This window comes from Sminthopsis crassicaudata, chromosome 2, assembly GCF_048593235.1.
Source record: "Sminthopsis crassicaudata isolate SCR6 chromosome 2, ASM4859323v1, whole genome shotgun sequence".
Taxonomy (NCBI): domain Eukaryota; kingdom Metazoa; phylum Chordata; class Mammalia; order Dasyuromorphia; family Dasyuridae; genus Sminthopsis; species Sminthopsis crassicaudata.
Genome location: NC_133618.1, coordinates 495942904 through 495968247, shown reverse-complemented (window position 1 = coordinate 495968247; position 25344 = coordinate 495942904). Strand labels below are relative to the sequence as shown.

At 36.7% G+C, this 25344-nt stretch overlaps 1 protein-coding gene across 1 annotated transcript in view; it reads left to right on the top strand.

The window, feature by feature from the left end:
* The window catches only part of LOC141557654 (uncharacterized), a 31517-nt gene that overhangs the window by 3996 nt on the left and 2177 nt on the right, over positions 1-25344 (top strand). The window contains exons 2-5 of the mRNA XM_074293621.1: positions 7677-8003; positions 19430-19564; positions 21455-21476; positions 21992-22028. Of these exons, the coding sequence (XP_074149722.1) occupies positions 7677-8003; positions 19430-19564; positions 21455-21476; positions 21992-22028 (521 nt within the window). The remainder of the gene's footprint in view (positions 1-7676; positions 8004-19429; positions 19565-21454; positions 21477-21991; positions 22029-25344) is intronic.

Genomic DNA, 25344 nt, shown 5'->3' with positions numbered 1-25344 from the left:
AATAGAAATTGGTGCTATATCTTGTCAAAAGTTTTTTTTCTGCATCTATTGAGATAATCATATGATTTCTGTTAATTTTACTATTTATATGACCAATTATGCTAATAGTTTTCCTAATATTGAAACAGCCATACACTCCAGGAATAAATCCCATCCAATTTTTACCCTCATGATAAATTGCTATAATATACTAAATCAGCAGTGGCAGTGGTGATTTCCAGAGCTTTCAGCCCACAGTAATATTACAGCAGCCCACAGTAATGTTTGCTAATATTTTACATAAAATCTTTGCATCAAAATTTATTATGAAAACTGGTCTATAGTTTTCTATTTTTAAATTTCAATAGTATTTAGGGAGCAGCTAGGTGGCGCAGTGGAGAGAGCACCAGCCTTGAATTCAGGAGGACCCTAGTTCAAATCTGGTCTCAGACATTTAACACTTCCTAGCTGTGGGACCCTGGGCAAGGCACTTAACCCCAGCCTCAAAAAAAAAAAAAAAAAATCTTTTCAATAGTATTTTATTTTACAATTATATGTAAAGATAGTTTTCAACATTCGTCTTTGTAAGATTTTGAGTTCTAATTTTTTCCCTCCTTTTCCCCTGGTGTCCCCCCTTCCCAAGAAAATAATTTGATATGGGTTATATATGTTCAATCATTTTAAATATATTTCCATGTTAATCATGTTGTAAAAGAAAAATCAGAATAAAAGAAAAAATGATAAGAAAAAAAGCAAACAAAGAACAATCTGTACACGGATGAAATTTTCTACCCCAAATTTGTTGGAAATGGAATTATCTTGGATCACTGAATTGCTGAGAAGAGCTATGTCTATCATAGCTGATTATCACACAGTTTTGCTGTTACTGTATATACAATGTTCCTCTGGTTCTATTTACTTCTCTCAGCATGAATTCATATTAAGTCTTTCCAGGCTTTTCTTAAATCAGTCTACTCATTGTTTCTTTTAGAAATATTAAATTCATGTACCATAACTTATTCAGCCATTCCCCAACTTATGGGCATCCACCCAATCTCCAATTCCTTGCCTCTACAAAAAAAAGAGCTACTACAGACATTTTTACACACGTGGGTCCTTTTCCCTCTTCTATGATCTCTCTGGGACAGAGACCCAGTAGTGGCACTGCTAGATCAAAGAGTATGCCCAATTTTATAGCCCTTTGTATATAGTTCCAAATTGCTCTCCAGAGCAACTCTACCAATAATGCATTACTGTGCCAATTTTCCCACATCCCCTCCAACATTTATCATTATTTTTTCCTATCATATTAGCCAATCTGATAGATGTCAGGTGGTATTTTAGAGTTATTTAATTTCTCTAATCAATAGTGATTTTGAACATTTTTCCATACTACTATAGATGGCTTTAATTTTGTCATCTGAAAATTATCTGTTCATATCCTTTTGTCATTTATCAGTTGGGGAATGACTTTTATTTTTATAAATCTCTATACATTTAAAATATGAGGCTTTTATCAGAAACACAAGCTGTAAAAATTGTTTCCCAGCTTTCTGCTTCCCTTTCTATCTTGACTGCATTGGTTTTGTTTATGCACAAACTTTTTAATTTAATGTAATCAAAGTTATCCATTTTATGTTTCATAATGTTTCTTTATTCTTCTTTGACTATAAATTCCTCCCTTCTCCTAATATCTGATAAACAAACTATCCCTAATTTGCTTATAGTATCATTCTTTATGTCTAAATCATGAATCCATTTTGAGTGTGAGATGTTGGTCTATGCCTAATTTCTGCCATACTATTTTCCAGTTTTCCCATCAACTTTTGTCAACAGTGAGTTTTTAATTCAGAAGTGGCATCTTTGGGCATATCAAACACTATATTATTATAGTCATTGGTTATTGTCATTGTACCTAACCTGTTCCAGTGAGCTACCCCTCTCTTTCTTAGCCAGTACCTAATAGTTTTGATGATTATCACTTTATATAAACTGGTCTGGTACTTTGCATTTTTTCATTACTTTTTTTGATAATCTTGACTTTTTCTTCTTTCAGATTAATTTTGTTATTATTTTTTTTCTAGGTCTACAATATATTTTAGCAGTTTAATTGATAGGGCACTGAATAGTATATTAATTTATGTAGAATTGTCATTTTTATTGAAATACGTTGTTATATTAGCTTGGCCTACCCATAAACTATTGATATTTTTACAGTTGTCTAGATCTGACTTTGTGTGAAAAGTATTTTGTAATTGTATTCATAAAGTCCCTGCATTTTTCTTGGCAAATAGACTTATATTGTCTATCGTTATTTTAAATAGAATTGTTCTATCTCTTGCTGTTGGTCTTTGTTGGTAATATATGGAAATAGCAAAGATTTTTATGGGTTTGGTTTATATCATGCAACTTTTCTAAAGTTAGTTGTTAACTGTTTCAAGTAGTTTTATGTTGGTTCTCTAAGATTTTTAAAATATGCCATAATAACATGTGCAAAGAATGATAATTTTGTTTCTTCATTGTCTATTCTCATTCCTTCCATTTTTTTCCTCTTCTCTTATTGGTAACACTAATATCTTTAGCACAATATTGAATATTGGTGGTAATAATGGGTGGTGATAATGAGCATTCTTGTTTTACCTCTGATCTAGTTGGGAATGTTTCTAACTTATTTCCATTACATATAATGTTTGCTGATGTTTTTAAATAGATGCTACTAATCATTTTAAGGAAAACTCCATTTATTCCTATGATTTATAGTGTTTTTATTAGGAATGGGTATTGTATTTTGTCAAATGCCTTTTCTGCATCTATTGAGATAATCAAATAATTTCCATTAGTTTTATTTTTCATATGGTCAATTATTTTGATAGTTTTCTTTATATTAAATCAGCCCTGCATTCCTGGCATAAATTACACTTAGTCATAGTGCATTTGATCTGGTGATAAATCTCTGTAATCTTTTTGCTAATTTTTTAAAAGATTTTTTTTGCATCAATATTTATTAGGGAAATTAGTCTATAATTTTCCTTTTATGTTTGGGCTCTTCCTGGTTTAGGTATCATCACCATATCTGTGTCATAAAAGGAATTATGTAGGATTCCTTATTCCCCTATTTTTCCAATTTGTTTCCAATAATTAGTATTAATAGTATTACAATTAATTGTTCTTTAAATGTTTGGTAGGATTCAATTGTAAATCCATCTGGTCATGGAACTATTTTTTTCTTAGCTGACTGATGACTTATTTGATTTCTTTTTTTTTTTTCTTTTTCTTTTCCTTTTTTTGGGGAAGCAATCAGGGTTAAATGACTTGTACAGAGTCACACAGCTAGTAAGGGTCAAGTTTGTTGAGTTTGGATTTGAACTCAGAACCTCCTAACATTAGGACCAGTGCTCTATCTACTATACTATCTCGCTGCCTCCTTTTTTTTTTTTTAATTTTAATTTTAATTTTTTATTAATTTTTATAATTATAACATTTTCTTTGACAGTACATATGCATAGGTAATTTTTTTTTTTAAACAACATTATCCCTTGTACTCCCTTCTGTTCTGAAATTTTCCCCTCCTTCCCTCCACCCCCTCCCCTAGATGGCAGGCATTCCCATACATATTAAATATCTTATAGTATATCCTAGATACAATATATATGTGCAGAACCGAATTTTGTTGTTGTTGTTGCAAAGGAAGGATTGTATTTGCATGCCTCCTTTTTTAAAGATAGGATTTTGTTTAAGTATTTTGTTTCCTCTCCTGCTAATCTGGACAATTTATATTTTTGTAAATATTCATTCATTTCATTTAAATTTTTAAATTTATTGGCATGCAATTAAGCAAAATAGCTCCTAATACTTGTTTTAATTTCTTCTGGTAGTGAGAGTTCTAAGTCTTTCAAAGTTGTTTTCCTTTACAAAGTTGTGGTATATAAATTGTTCTTCTGGTTCTGATCACTTGATGAATTCGCACAAGTTTTTTCAGGTTGGTCATTTCTTACATGCATTAATAGTCCATTGCATTCACATTCCATAATTTATTCAGCCATTCTTCATTTGATAGATACTCACTCTGTTTCTAGTTCTCTATACCATCCTATAATTTGCAAATAGTGATAGTTTTGTTTCCTCATTATCTATTTTAACTTTCTTCTCTTATTACTAAATCTAATATTTCTCATACAATATTGAATTATGATGGTGATAATGGGCATCTTTATTTCCCTCCTAATCTTATTAGGAATGCTACAATAAAAACTGCTGCTATAATTTTTTTTTAAACATACGCCTCTTTTCCCTCCAACTTTGATAATTTTAGAGTGTATGCCTAATAATTCTATCTCTGGGTCAAAAGGCATGAACAGCTTAGTGACTTTTGGAGAAAAGTTTCAAATTGATTGAGACAGAATGATTGAGCCACCTCACAGCTCCATCAACAGGGCATTCATGTGCTTGTACTCCCAGAGCCCATCTAAAAATTGTCATTACTAACCTGATGTTAGAATCTCAGTGATGTTTTATTTTGTATTTTGTATTATTATTAATGACTTGTGATTTTGTATATGATTGTTGGTAGTTTAAATTTCTTCCCTAGAGAACTGCTGCTATTATCTTCTGGTCATTCATCTTTTGGGAAATGACTATTATTCTTATATATTTATGTCACTTTCCTATACATCAAAGCTTTATCAGAAAAATTTGTTGTAAAGTTCTGTTACTATGCTTATAGTTCTCCTTAAATCACTGTATGTATATAGTGATATTTATGTAGGAAAAAAAAAACAATAACAAATATCATTTGGTAGAACATAAAGTCAAGAAATACCTATTTTTTAAAAGAAAATTAGTCTAGCAGTAAAAGATCTCAAACTACATTATAAAGTGATAATGGTCAAAGTAATCTGGTACTAAGAAACATAGTCATGGATAAGTGGAATAGATTAGTTGCACAATCTAGTAGTGACAAGCCCAAAGATCCAAGTTTAGGGGACAAGAACTCACTATTTGACAAAAGCTGCTTATAAAATGGAAAAGTTTGGCAGAAACTAGACCTCGACCATCATAGACTATAACCATACACCAAGTTAAAGTCAAAATGGATACATGATCTAGACATAAAGGATTATACCATAAGCAAATTAGAGGACTATGAAAAAATCTGTGGACGAGGGAAGAGTTTATTATTAAAAAAGAAATAGAAATGATCATAGGACATAAAATAGATAATTTTGATTACATAAAATTGAAAAGTTTTTGCACAAAGAAATTTTGCACAGCCAAAGTTAGAAGGCAAGTAGGAAACAGGAGATACATTTTCACAATAAGTTTAAAGGCTCATTTCTCAAATATATGGAACTGAACCAAATTTATAAAAATAAGAATCATTCTTCAATTGATAAATGGTCAAAGGATATGAACAGATAATTTTCAGAAGAATAAATAAATCAAAACTATCTATAATCATATTAAAAAAGTATTCTGAATCATTATTGATTAAAGAAATGCAGCTCTGAGGTATGGCCTCACATGCATCAGATACGGAAAGGGACATGGGAAAATTGGGACACTAATGCATTGTTGTTGCAGTTGTGAACTGATCTAACCATTCTGGAGAATAATTTGAAACTATGCCCAAAAGGCTTTAAAACTGTCCACACTCTTTGATCCAGCAGTAGAACTATTAGATCTATATTCCAAAGAGATTTTTTTAAAAAGGAAAAGAACTAATACAAAAATATATATAGCAGCTCTTTTTAGTGGTGGTGAAGAATTGGAAATTGAGAGAATGCCCATCAATTGGAGAATGACTAAACAAGTTGTGATATATGATTGTGATGGAATTTCATTGTGCTATAAGAAAAGCATAATGCTTTCAGAAAAACCTGGGAAGATATACATGAACTGATAGAAAGTGAACTGAGTAGAACCAGAAAAACATTGTACACAGTAATGACAATATTGTAACAATAATCAATTGAGAAAGATTTAACTGTTTTGACTTATACAAAGATCTGAGACAGTTTCAAAGGACTCATGATGAAAAATACTATCCGCCTTTAGAGAGAAACAATTGATCTCTGAGTAGAGATTGAAGCATATCTTCCTTCACTTTTGTTTTTTCTTGGGTTGGATTATTTTTCCTTTTATAATGTCTTCAGTAATTGATTAAATTTTAGTCCAGGGAATTTATCTAGGCTTTCCACCAATTTTAAAGTGACAGGAATATGAGTTGTAAACATATTCTAAACCCAGCCTGCTAAGTTTGTTGTCAAGAACATCTGGATTCATACTCTACCTCTAGTATTTATTAGTATTATAGACCAATGCTAGTCACTTTATCTTCATGTGTTTCAGGCAATTCCTTAGAATTTATAAAACTATGAAGTAATATTTTAACTAAGTTGCTAGAGGGAGTTTACATGCCAGGAGTTCCCTTACCCTGACACAAATTCTTACTATATTTTTATTAGGATTCTTACTGTGATAAAATTCTTCAACTCTATGATGTTCTGTGCTATTAATGGAAGAACTCTAGTTCTATAGAGTGTCTTCCAGGTCTGAAGAAATTATGTTCTAAAGAAACGTCCAGCCTACTATTCCATTTCCTCTGACATCCCATATTCTGAGGCCCTGTCCAGCTCTGATATTCTATCCTGTGACCCTTCCCAAATCTGACCTTTTGTGTTCTATGACCTCTGCAGGGCTTAACATTTGGTATTCTGAGGACCCTCCAAATCTCTGTCAATCTATAGCTCAAGTATTTTACCCTTGTGAAGGATAAATAAATATCCTTCATTTACTTAACAGTGACTTGAGTTTCCAGATCATCAGAAGGCATCTTAGAAACCATCTGGTCCAACTATAGAAGGAGACAGAAAAAAGAAGATTCTAAGGGCTAAGCTGCCAGAGGTCATCCTAGTTTAGAGTCTAAAAAAAAATCATCTCTGTGGAAATCATTTCCCTCCTGCAGCTGCTCTATCTACAGACAGAAACCAGGGCAAGTTTTTCAACTTTTTCTTGTTTGTCCTAGCAGGGGAGCTTCTGCCCAGGCTCAGAGGCAGATCCAAACCCAGCTCTCAAAGAATCACCAAATCCTTCTCTCCTGAAGGGGTTTAACATTAACACTGACAAAGTCTTTGAGACAAAAATGACAAGTCGGAGAGGTCTGCCAAAGAGACATACAGAGAATCTTAGGTTCATTTTAAGCTCTTAAAATTAGTGTTATATCTAGAAAGCACAGTGGAGAATGGAATGACAGAGCTGGAAGAGACATTAGAATATGACACAGAAGCTCAGAATTAGCCAGAAACTTAAGAAGGTCTAATCAATCTGAATCTATTTGATGGATAAAATATAAAAATAAAAGCCCAGAGTGGGTACTTCCCCAAAGTATAAGATCATAGATTCAGAGCTGGGCCTTCCAATCCAATCCAATCCCCTTATTTTTGCCTAGATCCCTAAAATTTAGCAAGATGATTTGCTCCAGATCACCCAGAGAGTAAATGGCAGAATTGAGACTCAAACCTGAGATCTCTCACTTTAAAATCCAGCACCCTTTGCACTGTACTATACTGCTGCCTTGCAGAGCCCACATTCTAACCCACAGCTCTTGTCAATCCACGACAGCCACCTCTAAAGTAGAATATAAAATCTTGTCCCTCTTCTCCCCTAGCTAATTTCCCTTGGATTATTTTCTTTCTCAGACACTCAAGACCGGATCATAGAGCAGCCCTTAAGCCTGGTGACAGCAGCCATTGGAGATTCAGCAATACTGCTTTGTAGACTGAAAAATACATCATTCCCCATTGGGCCAGTGATCTGGTTTAAGGGGAACGAGCCTAATAGGCAGTTCATCTTCAGTGACAAAAAGCCACAACCCCGGGTCTACAGATTAAATAACACAAACTTGAACTTTGACATCTGCATACGCAACATTACTAACCAGGATGAAGGAACATACTACTGTGTCAAATTCAGGAAAAATCCTGAAGAAGAATTCCAGTCTGGGAGAGGTACCCTCCTCAGAATAGGTAAGTACAAAATGGAGAAAGACAAAGGAATATCAAGGGAAAGAGCCAGATTTGGGCTAGGAGAGCCAGCGTCCCACACCTAGCTCTGTAGGAGGTAGGGCAGTGGAGAACAAATATCCAAGGAGAGCTTATTATGTGCAAACAGTGTGCTTTATAAATATCATCTCACTTGATTCTTATAACAACCCTGGGAGATAAGTACTATTATTACCCTCATTTTAGAGTTGAGGAAGCTGAAGCAGACAGATTAAGTCGCACAGCTACTATATCTCAAGTTGGATTTGAATTTAGGTCCTCTTGACTCCAGGTCCAGCACTTTATCCACTGTGCCACCTAACTAGAGTGTCGTAAACAAAGTCAAGAAGACCTGGATTCAAATTCTGCCTCTGAAACTTATTAGCTTTGTCATCCTGGGCAAGTCACTGTACTTATATATGCTTCAAGTAATTCTCTAAGACTTGTCAGACTACAAGGCTAGTTGGGCAGGGAGCTCACACACACCATCAATTCCCTCTCCTGACACAGGTCCTTTATATATTTTTATTAGAATCTTTTCAGTACTAAAGATCTGTAAAAAATGAAGGGGTACAGTATAAGATCCCTTCTAACTCTAAATCTGATGGTCTTCTATGATCTGTGAGTTCTGTTCTACAGACTCCAGATCCCAGCTTGCCTTCCTGGGGATTCTTTCTCCTGCTAAGTCATTCAGTCATAAAGTACTTTTATTTATTTATTTATTTTTGCTGAGGCAGTTGAGATTTAGTGACTTGCCCCGGGTCACACAGTTAGGAAGTATTAAGTATCTGAGGCTGGATTTGAACTCAGGTCCTCCTGACTTCAGGGCCGGTGCTCTATCCACTGCACCACCTAGCTGCCCCTCATCAATCATTTATGAAGCACTTTCTGAGTACAAGGCATGTAGTACACACTAGGGATACTTTGAAAGACAAAAACACCAGCCCTTACCCTCAGGGAACTCACATTCTGATAGGGATATGATTCATATCTCTTCTTTGGGACCAATTTTACTCATTATGATTTCACCACATTCAATTTTGGGATTTTTGTTGCTGTTGTTGTTTCTATTTATATTGTTATGGTTACTGTGTAAATGAATTTTTTTTCCCAGCTCTTCTTCCTTCATCACTTTATGCAGATGTTCCCAGGCTTCTTGGGGTCCATCATAGTCATCATATCGTACAGCACAGTGATAGTGCATTATATAAATATATATATAATTCATGTTCCAGAGTTCTTTACTATTTTGCAAATGACCTTTATGTTTTTAGCTACAATATTTTGTCTCCTTGGCAATGGGACTTGTTTGGAATTCTAAGTAATTATAGTGGCTAGTCTTCCAGAAAGTAGATGGCAGAAATAGGATTCAGATTTGGATTCCTCCTGGAAAGACTTACACCAACCAATATAAAGTGAATTAAGAAGAACAAAGAAAACAATGTACACAGTAACACAATAGTGTACAATGATAGACTGTGAATAACTTAGCTGTTCTCAGCAATACAATGATCCAAGACAATCCTAAAGGACTCCAGATGAAAAATGCTATCCTCCTCCAGAGAAAGAATTCACGGAGTCTGAATACAGAATGAAACATACTATTTTTCACTTTTTAAAATGTTTCTTTTTGCCTTTTGGTCTGTTTCTTCATTCACAACCAGACTAATGTAGAAATGTGTTTTACATGATTGCACATCTATTATCTATGTCAAATTGCTCAAATTCCTCACTGTCTTAGTAAAAAGGGGAGATGAAGGAAGAAATGAGAAAACTTGGAACTCAGATTATTTTTTAGTGTTTGTGAGGACTTTATTTTTTTTTCCTAGCAAATTTATTTATTTTTAATACACATCGCCTTATGATTTCATGTTAGGAGAGAAACATAAGAGCAAAAGGCAAAAATCATGGGAGAGATAAAAAAAAAAAACTCAGAAAAAAAGAAGTGAACTTAGAATGTGTTGATTTATATTCAGTCTCCTTAGTTCTTTTTCTGGATGCAGATGGCATTTTCTGTCCAAAGTCTATTGGGATTGTTTTGGATCACTAAACCACTGAGAATAACCAAGCCTTTCACAGTTGATTAATGCCCACTCTTGCTGTTATTGTGTACAATGTATTCCTGATTCTGCTTGTTTCACTCAGCATCAGTTCATATAAATCTTTCCAGGCCTTTCTAAAATCCGCTTGTTCATTATTTTTTTATATATTCCATTATATTGTATAACATTCCATTACCTTCATATACCACAGTTTGTTCAGCCATTTCCCAATTCTACACAATTTCCAATTCTTGTTACTACAAAAAGACGTGCTACAAACACTTTTGCACATGTGGGTCCTTTTCCCTCCTTTATGATTTCCTTGGAATACAGACCTAGTACTGGCACTGCTCGGTCAAAGGGAATGCACAGTTTTATAGCCCTTTGGGCTATTACTCTCTAGAATGGTTGGCTCATTTCACTACTACACCAACAATGTATTAGTGTTCCAATTTTCCCACATCCCCTCCAACATTTATCAACTCAAAAAAAAATTTAATGAATGTTTAAAAATTGTCCTTACATGTCTTTACATAAAATATAATGATACCTTGGAACTTGATTACTTGTTACTTGATTCCAGAAGGCACAATGAGTGGCAAAAACAATGAATGAATTTAAAAACTGAATGAATTTTTCCCATAAGGACTATATCATCTCCAGTCTTCAGACTAATCATCCCTCTCTCCATCCAGTTTCCCAAAGGGGCAAATGAGGTTTCCAGCTGTGGCGAAAAAACTAGCCCAGCTCATCCAGGCTCCTCCCTTCTTGACCTAATCACTTGGTGAGAGGAACCATGACCTTTATACTCTTCCCTCCCCCCATTCACTCTACACAGACCAACCTTCCCTGGCGATGCAGTCTGGATGTGCAGGTGGAAGCCATGATCCTAGGCCCTCCCCTGCCCAGAGTTTTGGCCCTGACTGGGGCTCTGGGAGTCCTGAGTCACTGCTGCTTCTGCTCTCACTGCTGCTCCCCCTGCCAAGCCTTGCTACTCACTGCCCCCCCCCCCCCAATGCTAATGTTTTAAGAGCCTAGAGACCTGCAGCCACATGGTCCTGTGGGAACTGCCCCCAGACCTGCCCACCAATCTATACAACACAGTGGGCTCCAATCTGACAATCCTGAGCATTACAGCAAGCACTGGGAAGGAGCTGCCCATGCCCCAGGACAGTAGCAGTGGGAGCTGCTCAGCTCAGAGTGTCTGGCCAGCCTCAGACCCCTGCTGCCCAATCAAGGCAACAGCCTGGTGCAAGGAGGACTGCGAGTGTCGCCTCGTGGAGCAACATCAAATCCTGAAGCAGTTCTTTTTTCTTATTGAAATGCATTGAATACTGAATTCATGAGTTTCACAGCAGACCCATGCTGAAATACCACTGGGTTTATGTCTTTATACACACACACACACACACACACATACACACACACACACACACACACTATATTTTCAGACTTCTGGCTGCATTGGGCCATAGACTTGATAAAGAAAGACCAAAGTTCAAATTCTCCCTCCAATGTTTATTAGTTGTGTAATCTTGAGTAAGTTACTTTTTTGAGTTTCAATTTTCTCATTTATAAATAAATAAATTGGGAAAAGAAATGAGTAGTGCAAAAGAATCATGAAAAAGAGTCAACAGCATGAGAAAAATTATACAAAAATTCACTGAAGAAAATAACCCCTTAAACAATAGAATTGGCCAAATGGAAAAGGTACAAAAGCTCAATGAAGAAAATAGTTCCTTAAAAATTAGAATTGGATAAGTGGAAGCTAATGACTTTATGAGAACATCAAAATATGTTAAAAAAAAAAAATCAAAAGAAGAAGAAAGAAGAAATTATCAAGGAAAATTGCCCTAAACCAGAGGATAAAATAGAAATTGAAAGAATTTACCAATTACCACCTGAAATAGATCGCAAAATGAAAACATGGCAAGTGGTGAAAAAGATACTATTCAAATATCATAGTGCTACAGTCAGGATTACACAGGATTGGCAGCTTTCACATTAAAGAACCAGAGGGCTAGAACTATGATATTCTGGAATACAAAGAAGTTAACATTACTACCAAGAATCACCTACCCAACAAATTTGAATATAATCCTTTGGGGTGATGAAGGGAGGTGGCTATTTAATAAAACAGAAGACTTTTAAGGAATCGTAATTAAAAAACCAGCACTGAAGAAAAAATCTGATCTTCAAAATACAAGACTCAAGGAAAACATGACAAAGCAAAAAAGAAACCAGAAAGAGAAAATATAAGAGATTCAATAAGCTCAAACTATTTATATTCCTATATGGTAAGATATTTATAATCCTTGAGAACTTTATTACTATAAACGCAATTAGAAGAAGTAAATGTAGAGAGTGTGGATAGAAGATGACTTTAATGGATGATGTCCCAGAAAAGAAAAAACAAAACAAAGAGGTGAGAAAGATTATACTGGGAGAAGAAAGAGGTGGAAGATATAATTGAGTAAATTATAACATATAAAAGAGAAGTGGAAAGAGCATTTATAATAAAGGAAAATATTGTGGGAGAGGGGTAACAGACAAAAAGCTTGAATTAATCTCATCAGAATAGCTCAAAGAGGAAATAACATACATATATACATATTCAGTTAGATACAGAAATCTATCTTACTCTAAAAGGAAGTAAAAAGGGGCAGCTAGGTGGCGCAGTGGATAGAGCACCAGCCTTGAATTCAGGAGGACGGAGTTCAAATCTGGTCTCAGACATTTAACAGCTCTTAGCTGTGGGACCCTGGGCAAGTCTCAGAGGGGGGGGAAAAAAAAAAAAAAAAAAAAAAAAAGGAAGTAAAAAGGCATTGTGATAAGAAAAGGGGGGTGGGAACTGGTAGAAAGGAGGGTGAATTGTCTCAGAAGAAAAAAAAAAAGGAAGTAAAAAGGCATTGTGATAAGAAAAGGGGGGTGGGAACTGATAGAAAGGAGGGTGAATTGTCTCAGAGAAAAAAAAAAGGAAGTAAAAAGGCATTGTGATAGAAAGGAGGGTGAATTGGGGAAGAAATGATCTGAAGTAAAATACTTGTTAGGAGGAAGAGGGTAAAGATAAAGATAAAGATGAAGATAAACACAGGGAAAATAGAATGGAAGGAAATACACCATTAGTTACCCTGCCTATAAATATGAATGGAATGAACTCACCCATAAAAGAGAAGCAGCTAGAAAATGGATTAAACCCCAGAATCCTATATTGATCAAAAGAAACACACACAGAGTAAAGATAAGGGGCTGGAGCAAAATCTATTATGTTTCAGCTGAAGCAAAAAATAAAAAAAAGTAGGGATAGCAATTATGATCTCAGACAATGCAAAAGCAAAAATGGATCTGATTAAAAAATATGAGGAAGGAAATCTTTTTGAAAGATAACATAGACAATTAATTAATAACAATATTTAGCATATATTCACCAAATGGTACAGCATCTAAATTACTGAAGTAGAATGAATTACAGGAGGAAGTAAATAATAAAACTGTACTAGGATGAGACCTCAACTTTTCCACTCTCAAAACTAGATAAATCCAACCAAAAAGTAAATAAGAAAGTTGAAGAAGTGAATAGAATTCTGGAAGAATAGAAATAAAAAGCACTATAGCATCTACACAAAAACTGACCCTGTTTAAGGCATAAATGTTAAATGCATTCTTTTCAGATCTTGATGCAATAAAAAAAAAAATTACATTCAATAATGGGCAACAGTCAGAAAAATTAAAAATTAATTGGGAGCTAAATAATTTAATCCTCAAAATTTAGTGAGTCAAAGGGCAAATCATAGAAACAGAATCATTAAAGAAAATGAAACAATGACAACATCAAAATTTATGAAGTGCAGGGGGGAAATTTTATATCTCTAATTGTTTACATCAGTGAAATAGAAAAAGATCAATGAACAACTAAAAAAAAAAAAAAAAACTAGAAAAATAATAAATTTTAAATCTCCAATTAAACACCAAATTGGAAATTCTGAAAATCAAAGGAGAAATTAATAAAAATGAAAATAAGAAAACCATTGAACTAATAAACTAGAAATATGATTTGTGAGAAAAAAAAATAAAACAGATAAACTATTGGTTAATTTGATTTTTTAAAAAGAAAACCAAATTGCCAGTATCAAAAATGAAAGGGGTGAATTCACCACAAGTGAAGAGGAAATTAAAACAATTATTAGGAGCTCTTATATGCTGATAGTCTAAATAAAATGGATATATATCTACAGAAATATAAATTACCTAGATTAACAAAAGAAGAAATAGAATTTTTTTATTATAGCTTTTTATTTACAAGATATATGCATAGGTAATTTTTCAGCATTGACAGTTGCAAATCCTTTTGTTCCAATTTTTTCCCTCCTTTCCCCACCCCTTCCCCCAGATGGCAGGTTGACCAATACATATTAAATATATTAAAGTATAAGTTAAATACAATATATGTATACATGTCCAAACAGTTATTTTGCTGTACAAAAAGAATCAGACTTTGAAATAGTGTACAATTAGCCTGTGAAGGAAATGAAAAATGCAGGCAGACAAAAATAGAGGGATTGGGAGTTCTATGTAGTGGTTCATAGTCATCTCCCAGAGTTCTTTGTCTGGGTGGAGCTGGTTCAGTTCATTATTGCTCTATTGGAACTGATTTGGTTCATCTCATTATTGAAGAGGGCCACATCCATCAGAATTGATCATCATATAGTATTGTTGTTGAAGTATCTAATGATCTTCTGGTCCTGCTCATTTCACTCAGCATCAGTTCATGTAAGTCTCTCCAGGGCTGGGAAATAGAATAGTTAAATAACACAATCTTACAAAAAAGAAATTGAATAAGCCATCAATAAATTTGTTAAGGAAAAAGTTCCCAAAGCCAGCTGGATTCACCAGTGAATTCTACCAAATATTTAAAGAACAATCAATCCTAATATTATTCTAATATTATTTAGAAAAATAGGCAAAGAAAGAGTTCTGCAAAATTCTCATATGAGACAAATATAGTGCTGATACCCAAATGAAGAAGAACCAAAACAGAAAAAGAAAATTACAGATCAATTTCCCTAATGAAGATTAAGGTAAAGATTTTAAATAAAATACAAGCAAGGGGATTACAGTAATATATCACAAAAATCATGATGGGATCAGATGGGATATATACTAGAAATGCAGGGCTGGTTCAATATTTTTAAAAGTATCGATGTAATTTCCCATGTTAATAACAAAACCAAAAGAAATTATATGATTATCTTAATAGAGGCAGAAAAAGCATTTAACAAAATAAAATAGCCATTCCTGTTTAAAAAATACAAGAGAGCGTAGGAAGAAATGGATCTTATCTTAAAATGACAAGTAATATTTATCTAAAACTATCACCATGTATAATCTATAATGGAGATAAGAAGCCTTCCCAGCACAATTAGTGGGGAATCTAGGATGCTCATTATCACCTCTATTATTCAATATTGTACTGGAAATGTTAATTATAGCAATAAGAAAAGAAAAAGAAATTGAAGGAATTAAAATGGGCAATAAGGAAATAAAACTGTAACTCCTTGCAGAAGAGATGATAGTATATTTAGAGAATCAACTAAAAACCTCTTTAAATAATGAATTTTAGCAAAATTAAAGGATACAATATAAACCCACATAAATCATCAGCATTTCTATATATCACCAACAAAGTCCAGCAGCAAGAGATAGAAAAATAAATTTCATTTAAAATATCTGTAGACAACATAAAATACTTAGAAGTTTTAACTGCCATGACAAACCCAGGAACTATATGAATACAATTACAAAATACTTTTCACAGAAATAAAGTCAGATAGATCTAAGCAAGTGGAAAAATATTAATTGCTCATGGGGAGACCAAGTTAATATAATAAAAGTGACAATTTTCCCTAAATTAATATACTTATTTAGTGCCATACCAATCAAATTACCAAAATTATTTTACAAAGCTAGAAAAAATAATAATATTCATCTGGAAGAAAAGGTCAAGAATATCAAGGGAATCAGTGAAAAAGTATATGAAGGATAGTAATCTATCCATATCAGATCTCAAACTGTATCATAAAATTATAATTATCAAAACAATCTGGTGCTGGTTCAGATATAGAGTGGTCAATCAATGAAAGAGATCAAATACATTATAGTAAATGACTATAGTAATCTAGTAGAGAATAAACTCAAAGGTCCAAGCTTTTGGACTAAACACTCATTTTTTGATAAATACTGATGGAAAAACTAAAAAGCAAAATGACAGCATCTCATACCATGTATCAAGATAAGGTCAAAATGGGTACATTATTTACACATAAAATGTTTTAGCCATAAAGCAAATTAGGAGAAAGTGAATAGTTTATCTAATGGATAAGGGTAGAATTTAGCACCAAACAATCTACAGGGAGCATTTCAAAATGTAAAATAAATCATTTTGACTGTTAAAAAAAAAAAAAAAAAGTAAGAAAGGTTTTGTACAAACAAAAATCAATACAACTAAAATTAAAAGGAAAGCAGAAAATGAGGCAGAGGGTGGAGTGGAAATTTGTAGCAAGTATCTCTGATAAAGGCCTCATTTCTTCAGTCTATAGAAAACTAAGTCAAATTCATAAGAATACAAGTCACTTTCCCAATTTATAAATGATCAAAGGATATGAACAGGCAGTTTTCAGCCAAAGAAATCATAAATATCTAGATTCTCATAAAAAATGCTCTAAACCATTATTGATTAGAGAAATGTGAATTACAATAACTGAGGTACTACCTCATACCTACCAAATCAGCTAATATGACAAAAAGGGAAGATAAATGTTGGAGTGGATGTGAGAAAACAGATACTAGTGAATGCATTGTTGATGGAGTTGTGAATTGATCCAACCAGTCTAGAGAACAACTTGGAATTGTATCTAAAGTGCTAAAACTGTGTATGCTCTTTTTTGGTTTTTTTTTTTAATATAAATTTATTTATTTTATTTTTTATTTACAAAAGATATGCATGGGTAATTTTTCAACATTAACCCCTGCAAAGTCTTCTGTTCCAAATTATCCCTTCTTTCCCCCCACCCCACTGCCTCCCTTAGATGGCAGGTAGTCCAATACATGTTAAATATGTTGAAATACATATTAAATCCAATATATGTATACATATTTATACAGTTATCTTGCTGCACAAGAAAAATTAGATCAAAAAGGAAAAAATAAACTGGTAAAGAAAACAAAATGCAAACAAACAATAACAGAGAGTGAGAATGCTATGTTGTGGTTCACACTCAATTCCCACAATCCTTCATCACTGCACAATTGTAACTGGTTTGAATCATCTCATTGTTTAAGAGAGCCATGTCCGTCAGAATTGATCATTGGATAGTCTTGTTGTTGTCATGTATAATGACCTCCTGGTCCTGCTCATTTCACTCAGCATCAGTTCATGTAGATCTCTCCAGGCCTCTCTGAAATCATCCTGCTGGTCATTTCTTATGTGATTATAACGGAACATTGTTGTGCTATAAGAAATAACAAGCAGGAAAGACTAAACTGATGCAAAATGAAATGAGCAGAAACAAGAGAACATTGCATACACTAACAACAATATTGTCCAATAAACAACTGTGAAAGAAAATCTTAGCTATTCTAAGCAACAGAGTGATCCAAGACAATCCCAAAGAACTCCTGATGAAACATGTTCTCTCTCTCTAGAGAAAGAACTGATGTTTACTGAATACAGACTGAAGTATGCAATTTTTTTTTTGTTTGTCTTCTTGTACAAAATTAATAATATGGCAATGTTTTATAAAACGTTTATAAAATCATATATGATTGCTTATGTATGAACAAGCTATATCGGATTGGGAATTGAGGAAGGGAAGGAAGGACTGATAAGATTTGGAACACAAAACTTTTTAAAAATGTTAAAAATCATTTCAACATGAAATTGTGGGGAAAATAGTTTTTAAATGAAGGGGTTAAGATTTAATGACCTTTGAGGGCCTTTTCAATTCTAGATCTATGATCCTATGAAAAGCTCTAATTAGTCAGAAGTTATTCCTTATGTTTAGCCCAAATTTTTCCCAAACATTTCTTTATTGGTCCTAATTCTCCAATAAATCTGTTCCCTCTCTGCCATGACAGCCCTTCAGGTATCTAAAACTAATGATATTGTTTCCTTCCTCCTAACTCACTCACTCTTCTTTCCTTAAAGCTAAGCCCCTTCTGAGTATGAACCACTACATAGAATTCCCAATCCCTCTATTTTTGTCCGCCTGCATTTTGGATTTCCTTCACAGGATAATTGTACGCTATTTCAAAATCTGATTCTTTTTGTACAGCAAAATAACTGTTTGGACATGTATACATATATGGTATTTAACTTATACTTTAACATATTTAATGTGTATTGGTCAAACTGCCATCTGGGGGAAGGGGTGGGGGGAAGGAGGGGAAAAATTGGAACAAAAGGTTTTTCAATTGTCAATGCAGAAAAATTACCCATGCATATATCTTCTAAATAAAAAGCTATAATAATAATAAATAAAAAAAAAACTAAGCCCCTTCTCCCCACTTCCTTCCCCCCCCCCCATCAACTCTTCATATAGCATGGTCTGAGGCCTATCAGCAGCTGGTGGCTACCCTTCTCTGGACATGTCCTGGCTTATGAATGTCCTTCCTGAAATGTGATACCCACAATTAGACCTCAGATCTCTTCTGAGTGGCTCTGTTCTCTCCCTGTTCCTAGAAACTAGGCTATTCAAACAGACTGACCTGACGATTGTCCCCTATCCATGATCTTCCATCCCTGACCTCTGGATCTCCCCCATCCCTGGAACATACTCCCTCCTCACCTCCATTTGATGAAATCCATAGCTTCCTTCCAAGCTCAATTCAAGGGTCACCTCCTTCAGAAAGCCCATTCTGAACTTTCTAGTTGCTACTGCCATCCCCTTGAAATAATTTTAAATATATTAGGTACTTAATGTTCTATGTAAATGTGGCTGCTTCCTCTGATAGAGTTGAGACTTCTTGCAGATAGGGGATGTTTTAGTTTTAATCTTTGTATTCTGAATTAGTGCTTGACATAGGGTAGCCACTTACTGAATAAAGGAATGAACATATTCATTCAGTCTAAAATGGAACTGGGTCTGGGTTTTCAAAGGTATCCACAGTACACACAGTTTATCCGATTTTTTCATTTCTCACCAGGCTTACAGGGATTTAACACCCAAATGTGGTCTTCACTTGTTAGAATGTAATCTCCTTGAGGGCAGGGATTATCTTTCTTGTTTCCTTACATTGCATTCACAGGGTAGGGACCTAGTAGGCCCTTAATAAATGCTTGGTGACTGACTGTTTTCTTGTCTCCCATTGCAGCTGGAAACCCAGGTTCATCATCATCTTCATTATCATCATCATCATCATCAGTTGTCCTCACAGTTGCCATGGCCGGGTCTGTGGCCCTAATCCTCATTCTTTTAGTCCTCTGCTACTATTTCAGGAGGTCAAAAGGTAATGATTGATTTTCTAGGTTTTCAGAAGGTTTGATGTTGGAGATGAAATGTTATGAGTCAAGCTAGAAGTGAGGGGGAGAGCACAGTTGTGTTGGAGATGGAGGGATTCCTCTCACCTCGGAGGATCCACCAGCTTTTGTGGATGGAGGGACCAAACCTTTGGTTCTCTCCACATAGGGAGCTCAAGGCAGAGTCTGTAACTACATTATAGCCCTGGGGGCCAATTTACCTGCTCTAGGTTACACATGGCAGAGGCAAGATGCCCAAGCCAAGTTTGCCTAATTCTGAGGACAATTCTATGCACTGTGCCACCTGAACACCCACTGTCTCATTGTAGAACAACGAAAAATACCAAAATTGATTCAGAGGGAGGAAAAAAATTGGAATTTAAAATGTTATAAAAATAAATACTAAAAATTGTCTTTACATGTAATTGGAAAAAAATGAAAAACTAAAAAGAACAAGAAAAAGAGGAGGAGGAAGAGGAGGAGAAAAAGAAAAACAAAGAGGAGGAGGAGAAGAGAAAGGAGAGGAAGAGGAAGGAGAAAACGATGAAGAAAAAGAACGAAGAAGAGAAAAAGGAGGAAATAAAGGAAGAGGAGAAGAAGATGAAGGAGGAAGAAGAGGAAGAAGAAGTAGAAGATAGAAAGGAGAAGAAGGGGGGAGGAGTAGAAGAAGGAGGAGAAGATGAGTCCTAAGGTTTTAAGACAAGCTCTTCCACTCACTGCTAGTGTGATCTTGAACAAATCTCTTCAGCCTTCTAGGCCTTCATAGCCTCATCTTTAAAATAAATCAGAGCCTTCAGCTCTGATATCTCAGTGTCACAGTAGCAGAAACCTGCTCACAACAGCCCTGTGAGGTGAGCATAGTTTAAGGACTATTAGTCCCATTTTACAGATGAGAAAGGGGAACCTCTTGTAAAGTGGCCTTGCCCAGGCTCTCCTGGGTACTAAGTGTCTAAGAGGGGACTGAACCTAGGTCTTTTTGGCTCCCAAGTGGCCAGCACTCCCTCTCCTCTGCCACTCTGTGTCTAGATAAAGAACAAAACCTCATCTGGAATGTCACCTGGCAGGAACACACAGAACATAAAATGGAAGACCTGGAGCTCATCCAGTCAGACTCACTCATTTTACAAAAAGGGGAAGCCAAGGCCCCAGGGCAGTCCTAAAACTTGGCCCAGCTCTTGGGTTCCCTTCTGCAGGATCCTTTCCTAAAAGAAGGGAGGGGTCCTTGAGGCAGGTGGGTGGTGCAGGGAATAGACCTCTGAATTTGGAGTCAAGAAGATCTGAGTTAAATTCAGATATTCTTGCCCTCAGTTTTCTCATCTGTAAAATGAGGAAGATAAAAGCCCCTAATTCCCAGGATATGTTGTGAGAATCAAATGAGACAATACTTGTAAAGTGCTTTGCAAGTCTTAAAGTGCTATTATCATGTGGGAGTTGGGGGGAAATCCCATTGTGTATTCTTCCTTAGACTTCCACCCCCAGGATGTATTTATACCTGTGGAATCGGCAGCGTCCAAGATTCTGAGGAAGGAGAGCAGTTATGGAGAAGAGTACAGCCTAGGATAGGTGGGGAGGATGTATGTGGTGGAAAGTAAATCTTTAGTCAGAGAACTGGCCTTCGTCCTGGATGTGGGGGATTACTGGATAAGTGAGAGGAGCGCTGGGTATCTCTGGCTTCTTTTTAGTACCTGCTGGGGGTGCCCACCTGCAGGCTCCCAAAGTCCCTGACCAAGATTCCTTAGCAGTGCCCAGAGCTGGGGGAGGCTCCAAAGCTGGGCCCATCATCCACCAGCACATTTTGCCATTCCCCAGAAGGACTCCAAATCGTACTGACACTGGCCTGGGCCCGGAGTCTAACATTATCTCTTTTCTTTTCCATCTAGGTCCAAGCCCATGTTTGGCCAGGTTTGTATGGATGTGTTGGATGCTGCCCCCCCTAAAAGAGACTTTACTTTCTCCTTTACTCTTCCCAGGAGAAAGTTTCTTTCATTGGCCCCAGATAATTTCCCAATACATTTCCCGAAATCCTAGAACCAAGGCCCCAACACCTAGCCGAGATACATGGTGCTCTAGGCTCTATCTTCAAAAAGTCCAATCCTGGGTGGCAAAGGTGGAGAGGGGGAATCCATACTTTATCACCGTATCTCCTCATTTTCAAGAGCAGACCAGGCTTTAACCTTTTACTCAAACTTTGGAGGGAGGTCATCTGTCCCTGGGAGCAAAAGAGCAAAGTCACTAAACAACCCACTTTAAATTATGTAACATTCAGAGATGACTCGGGGCTCTTGTCGCTGTACATTACTGCTTCATATACCACAAGATAATGCAATATCTTTCTCTGGTGCCCCCTCATGTATGGCAGGTCAGGAAAACCAATCTTATTTTGGTCTTAGCAGCATCTTCTTTCTTTTTTCCTTTAGGCTAAAAGACTCAAAGAAGAATCAGTCACAGAAAGAGGTAAGGGCTTGATTGGACTGCCCCTTGAAAGGCATGGATGGCATCAATCACTAAGCAGCTATTGAGCTCAATTTTGTACTAAGTATTCTTAGGAAGAGGATAGAGAGAAAATAGGAGACATAGCCTCTTCCCTATAGGAATTTCAAGTCCAATTCAGAAGAATAAGAATATATATATATATATATATATATATATATATATGTACTTATCTGGTAAGGTTTAGAACATTTATTAAACAACAGGCTTCAGAAGTTATAGAATTTAACTCAAGATGAAATTAGAGATAGATAAGGTATAATCAGGGAAATCTTTCTGGAAGAAACGGGCTATCAGAGAGGAAAAATACAATTAGGTTCAAGGAGCATGTTCTTGAGTTGACTATGAAAAAGAATGTGTCATAGACCAATATGTCACAGACTAGATTAAAATGCCATAGATTAGAATGTCAGAGCTAGGAGGGATCTTTAAAACACAGACTGTCAGAAATAAAAGGAACTTTAGTGAAGTTTTAGTTCAACTTTCTCATTTTTCAGTTGAATGAACTAAGCCCCAGAAAGAAATGACTAACCTAGTACTCCACCACCAATTAAATGATCTCAGTAGTCCCTTCTAGCCCTGTTAGAGTCTATGATATTAGCTGGATTCCCAATGGGGTCATATAAACACAAACATATATACACACATGTGTATGTATGTATGTATATCCTTCCCTACTTTTTCACACAAGTCTATTTCCTAGTCCACCTCCTCAAAAACTGCCTCCAGAAAAATCTTCCCTGAAAATACTAATAATTTTTAAGGATTAGTGCTTTCAATCAGAACTTAAAACTGCATGACTACTCAACTGTTTAACTGGATTTGACTATTCATCACTTAGTGATTGTATACAGCTGTATATACTTTTTGATTATAGTTATTGATCATACTGGAAACTTTGAACACAGGATCAGGAGTCAGCAGCTCTGGGTTTAAATCTGGATTCTGCCACTGAGTCACTGTATAACTTGAGATAAGTCCTTTCCCTCTCTAGGCTTGCATTTACCTCTCTGTAAAATTAAAATATTAGACTAGGGGGTCGCTAAGGTTCCTTCCAGATATGGTATTCTATACGTTTCAGCCCTAAATGTTCTAATCCTCTTAGACACAGTAACAGCTACCTGAGAATTCATAGCAGGGCAGTCACCCCCTTTTCCCAGATCACTCTATTGACTAGTATTGGGACCGTTCCTCCTAACTGCTTTACCATCTTCAGAAATGGTGGGGGAAGAGTAATGCAGTGCTCCCAGGAGGATAGAAGGGAATGGGGGAGGGGGAAAGGCGGCTCTGTTGGTAAGTGCCTTCCCCATCTCTTCCTCTGGACTGAAGGTACCATGGTGACGGGTGCCATGGAAACTGGCAAGCTGGAGGGAGGCCAGGGCATCCCACAGTGACAATCAGCAACCCACGTGCAATGGTGCTGACCTCCCAGGGGTCCTGCCCAGAGCCCTTGAGCCTGCTCAGAGGCCAGGCCCATCACTGTTCCTGGAGACCTTTGACGACGGATCACATGTATTTCCTATTGGTCAGACTTAGCCATGGACGTAGAAAAGGGAAGAATCTTTTTCAGAGGGATTGCTGAGTTGGGAGCTAGATGAAAGGAATCACAGAATGCCAAAAGGGGGAGGACTGTTAGTGCAATAAACTGTCAGAGCCAGAGGTGACCTTGTTGTGTTGTCCATTAGTCCTATCAGACTCTTTGGGACCCTGTTGGGGGTTTTCCTGGCAAAGATGTTAGAGTGCTTTGCCATTTCCTTCTCCAGCTCATTTGACAGAGAAGGAAACTCAGAGTTAAGTGACATGTCCAGGGTCACACAGCTAGTAATATCTAAGGCCATATTTGAATTCAGGCCTGGTACTCTATCCACGGTACCACCTAGCTGCTCTAGAGATAATTTTAAAGACCATACAGTCTAGCTCTCTCTTTTATATATTTATTTATTACTTGCCAATAGATTGATTTTTACAGGTGAGGAAATGAGATCCTAGATAAGGAGAGTGCCCACCCAAGTTCACTCTGTGTAGCGGTGGCAATAAGAACTTGCACCCAGATCTCCAGACTACCAATTCATTCTACTCTGAGAAGGGGCCCAAGCTCCCTGCTCTTACCCACCTAATCTGCCCCCTCCCCTCCTTCCTCCTTCCTCCTGTTTCCTTGGGCCACTTGCTTAATTACTCCTTGTGCTCGCACTGAGCTCCTCCAGGGCAGAGTCCAGGTGGCCCCAGTGGCTTCCATGACTCCAGTTACACCCAGCAGGAATCCAGGGAATCTGATGCTTACCCCCCATGAGTGTCCTGCCTGGCAGGACTGATGATTAAATTCCTCCCAAAGTTCCCGGATCCCCTGGTCTCGGATTCAGCGCCAGGATGCCACCTGTGGCTGCAGAGAAATCCGGCCGCTTCCATTCATGCTATTTTCAGTGACATCCTTCAGTAACCTCAATAGAAGCTTTGAAAAGTCTTCTGGGGAGCCTGGACGTTGGGAACGGCTTTTACACAGCCTCTGTCAATGGCTCTGCCAGCCTGGAGCCTCCTAGATCATAGGGTTTAGGGCTGGAAGGGACCTTAGATCAGCCAATCCCACTGTCTCATTTTCCAAAGGAAGAATTATTTATTCACTGTCATAGAGGCGGCAGATGAGCTTTTACAGTCTTTACCGCCTGGCCCCCAGCTCACCTTTTAGCCTCATTATCAGTGACTCTGTCCTGCCTTACAGGGGCAGGCCACGCTGGCTCTCTCACACGTGAGCTCCATCCGTCTCCATGCCTACAGCCCGCCATCCCGCATGGCCAGGCCACATGACCCGCCTCCACTTTGCAGAAACCCTTCCTAGCTGCAAGAGACCTGCTCGAGCATCACCTCCATCCCCCGTGCCTCCCCTCTCCAAGCAGCCTGAATTTATTCTGCATTTATCACAGAGAGGTGTGGGTGTGAGGATCATCCCTAATGGAGTGTAAGCTCCCTGAGGACAGGGACTGCTTCCTTTATACCCCAGCCCCCCCGCACAGAGCCTGGCACAAAGCAGGCACTTGGCAGCCGCCTGCTGATTGATTCTGTGGTGCCTCAAAGAGAGAATATTGATTAATTCATCCTCAGAAGGGGAGCATGGACTCCCTCATGAGCCTCATTCCACAGAATGAAAGTCTGCAACTTGTAGCCTTGGACAGAGCAATTCCATGGGCCTCAGTTTCTTCTGCAAGAGAATGGGCTTACGCTGGGTGCCCCTTTCAGCTATAATCCTTAGGATCTATGACTTCGGGAGGGGACTAAGCCCCACAAA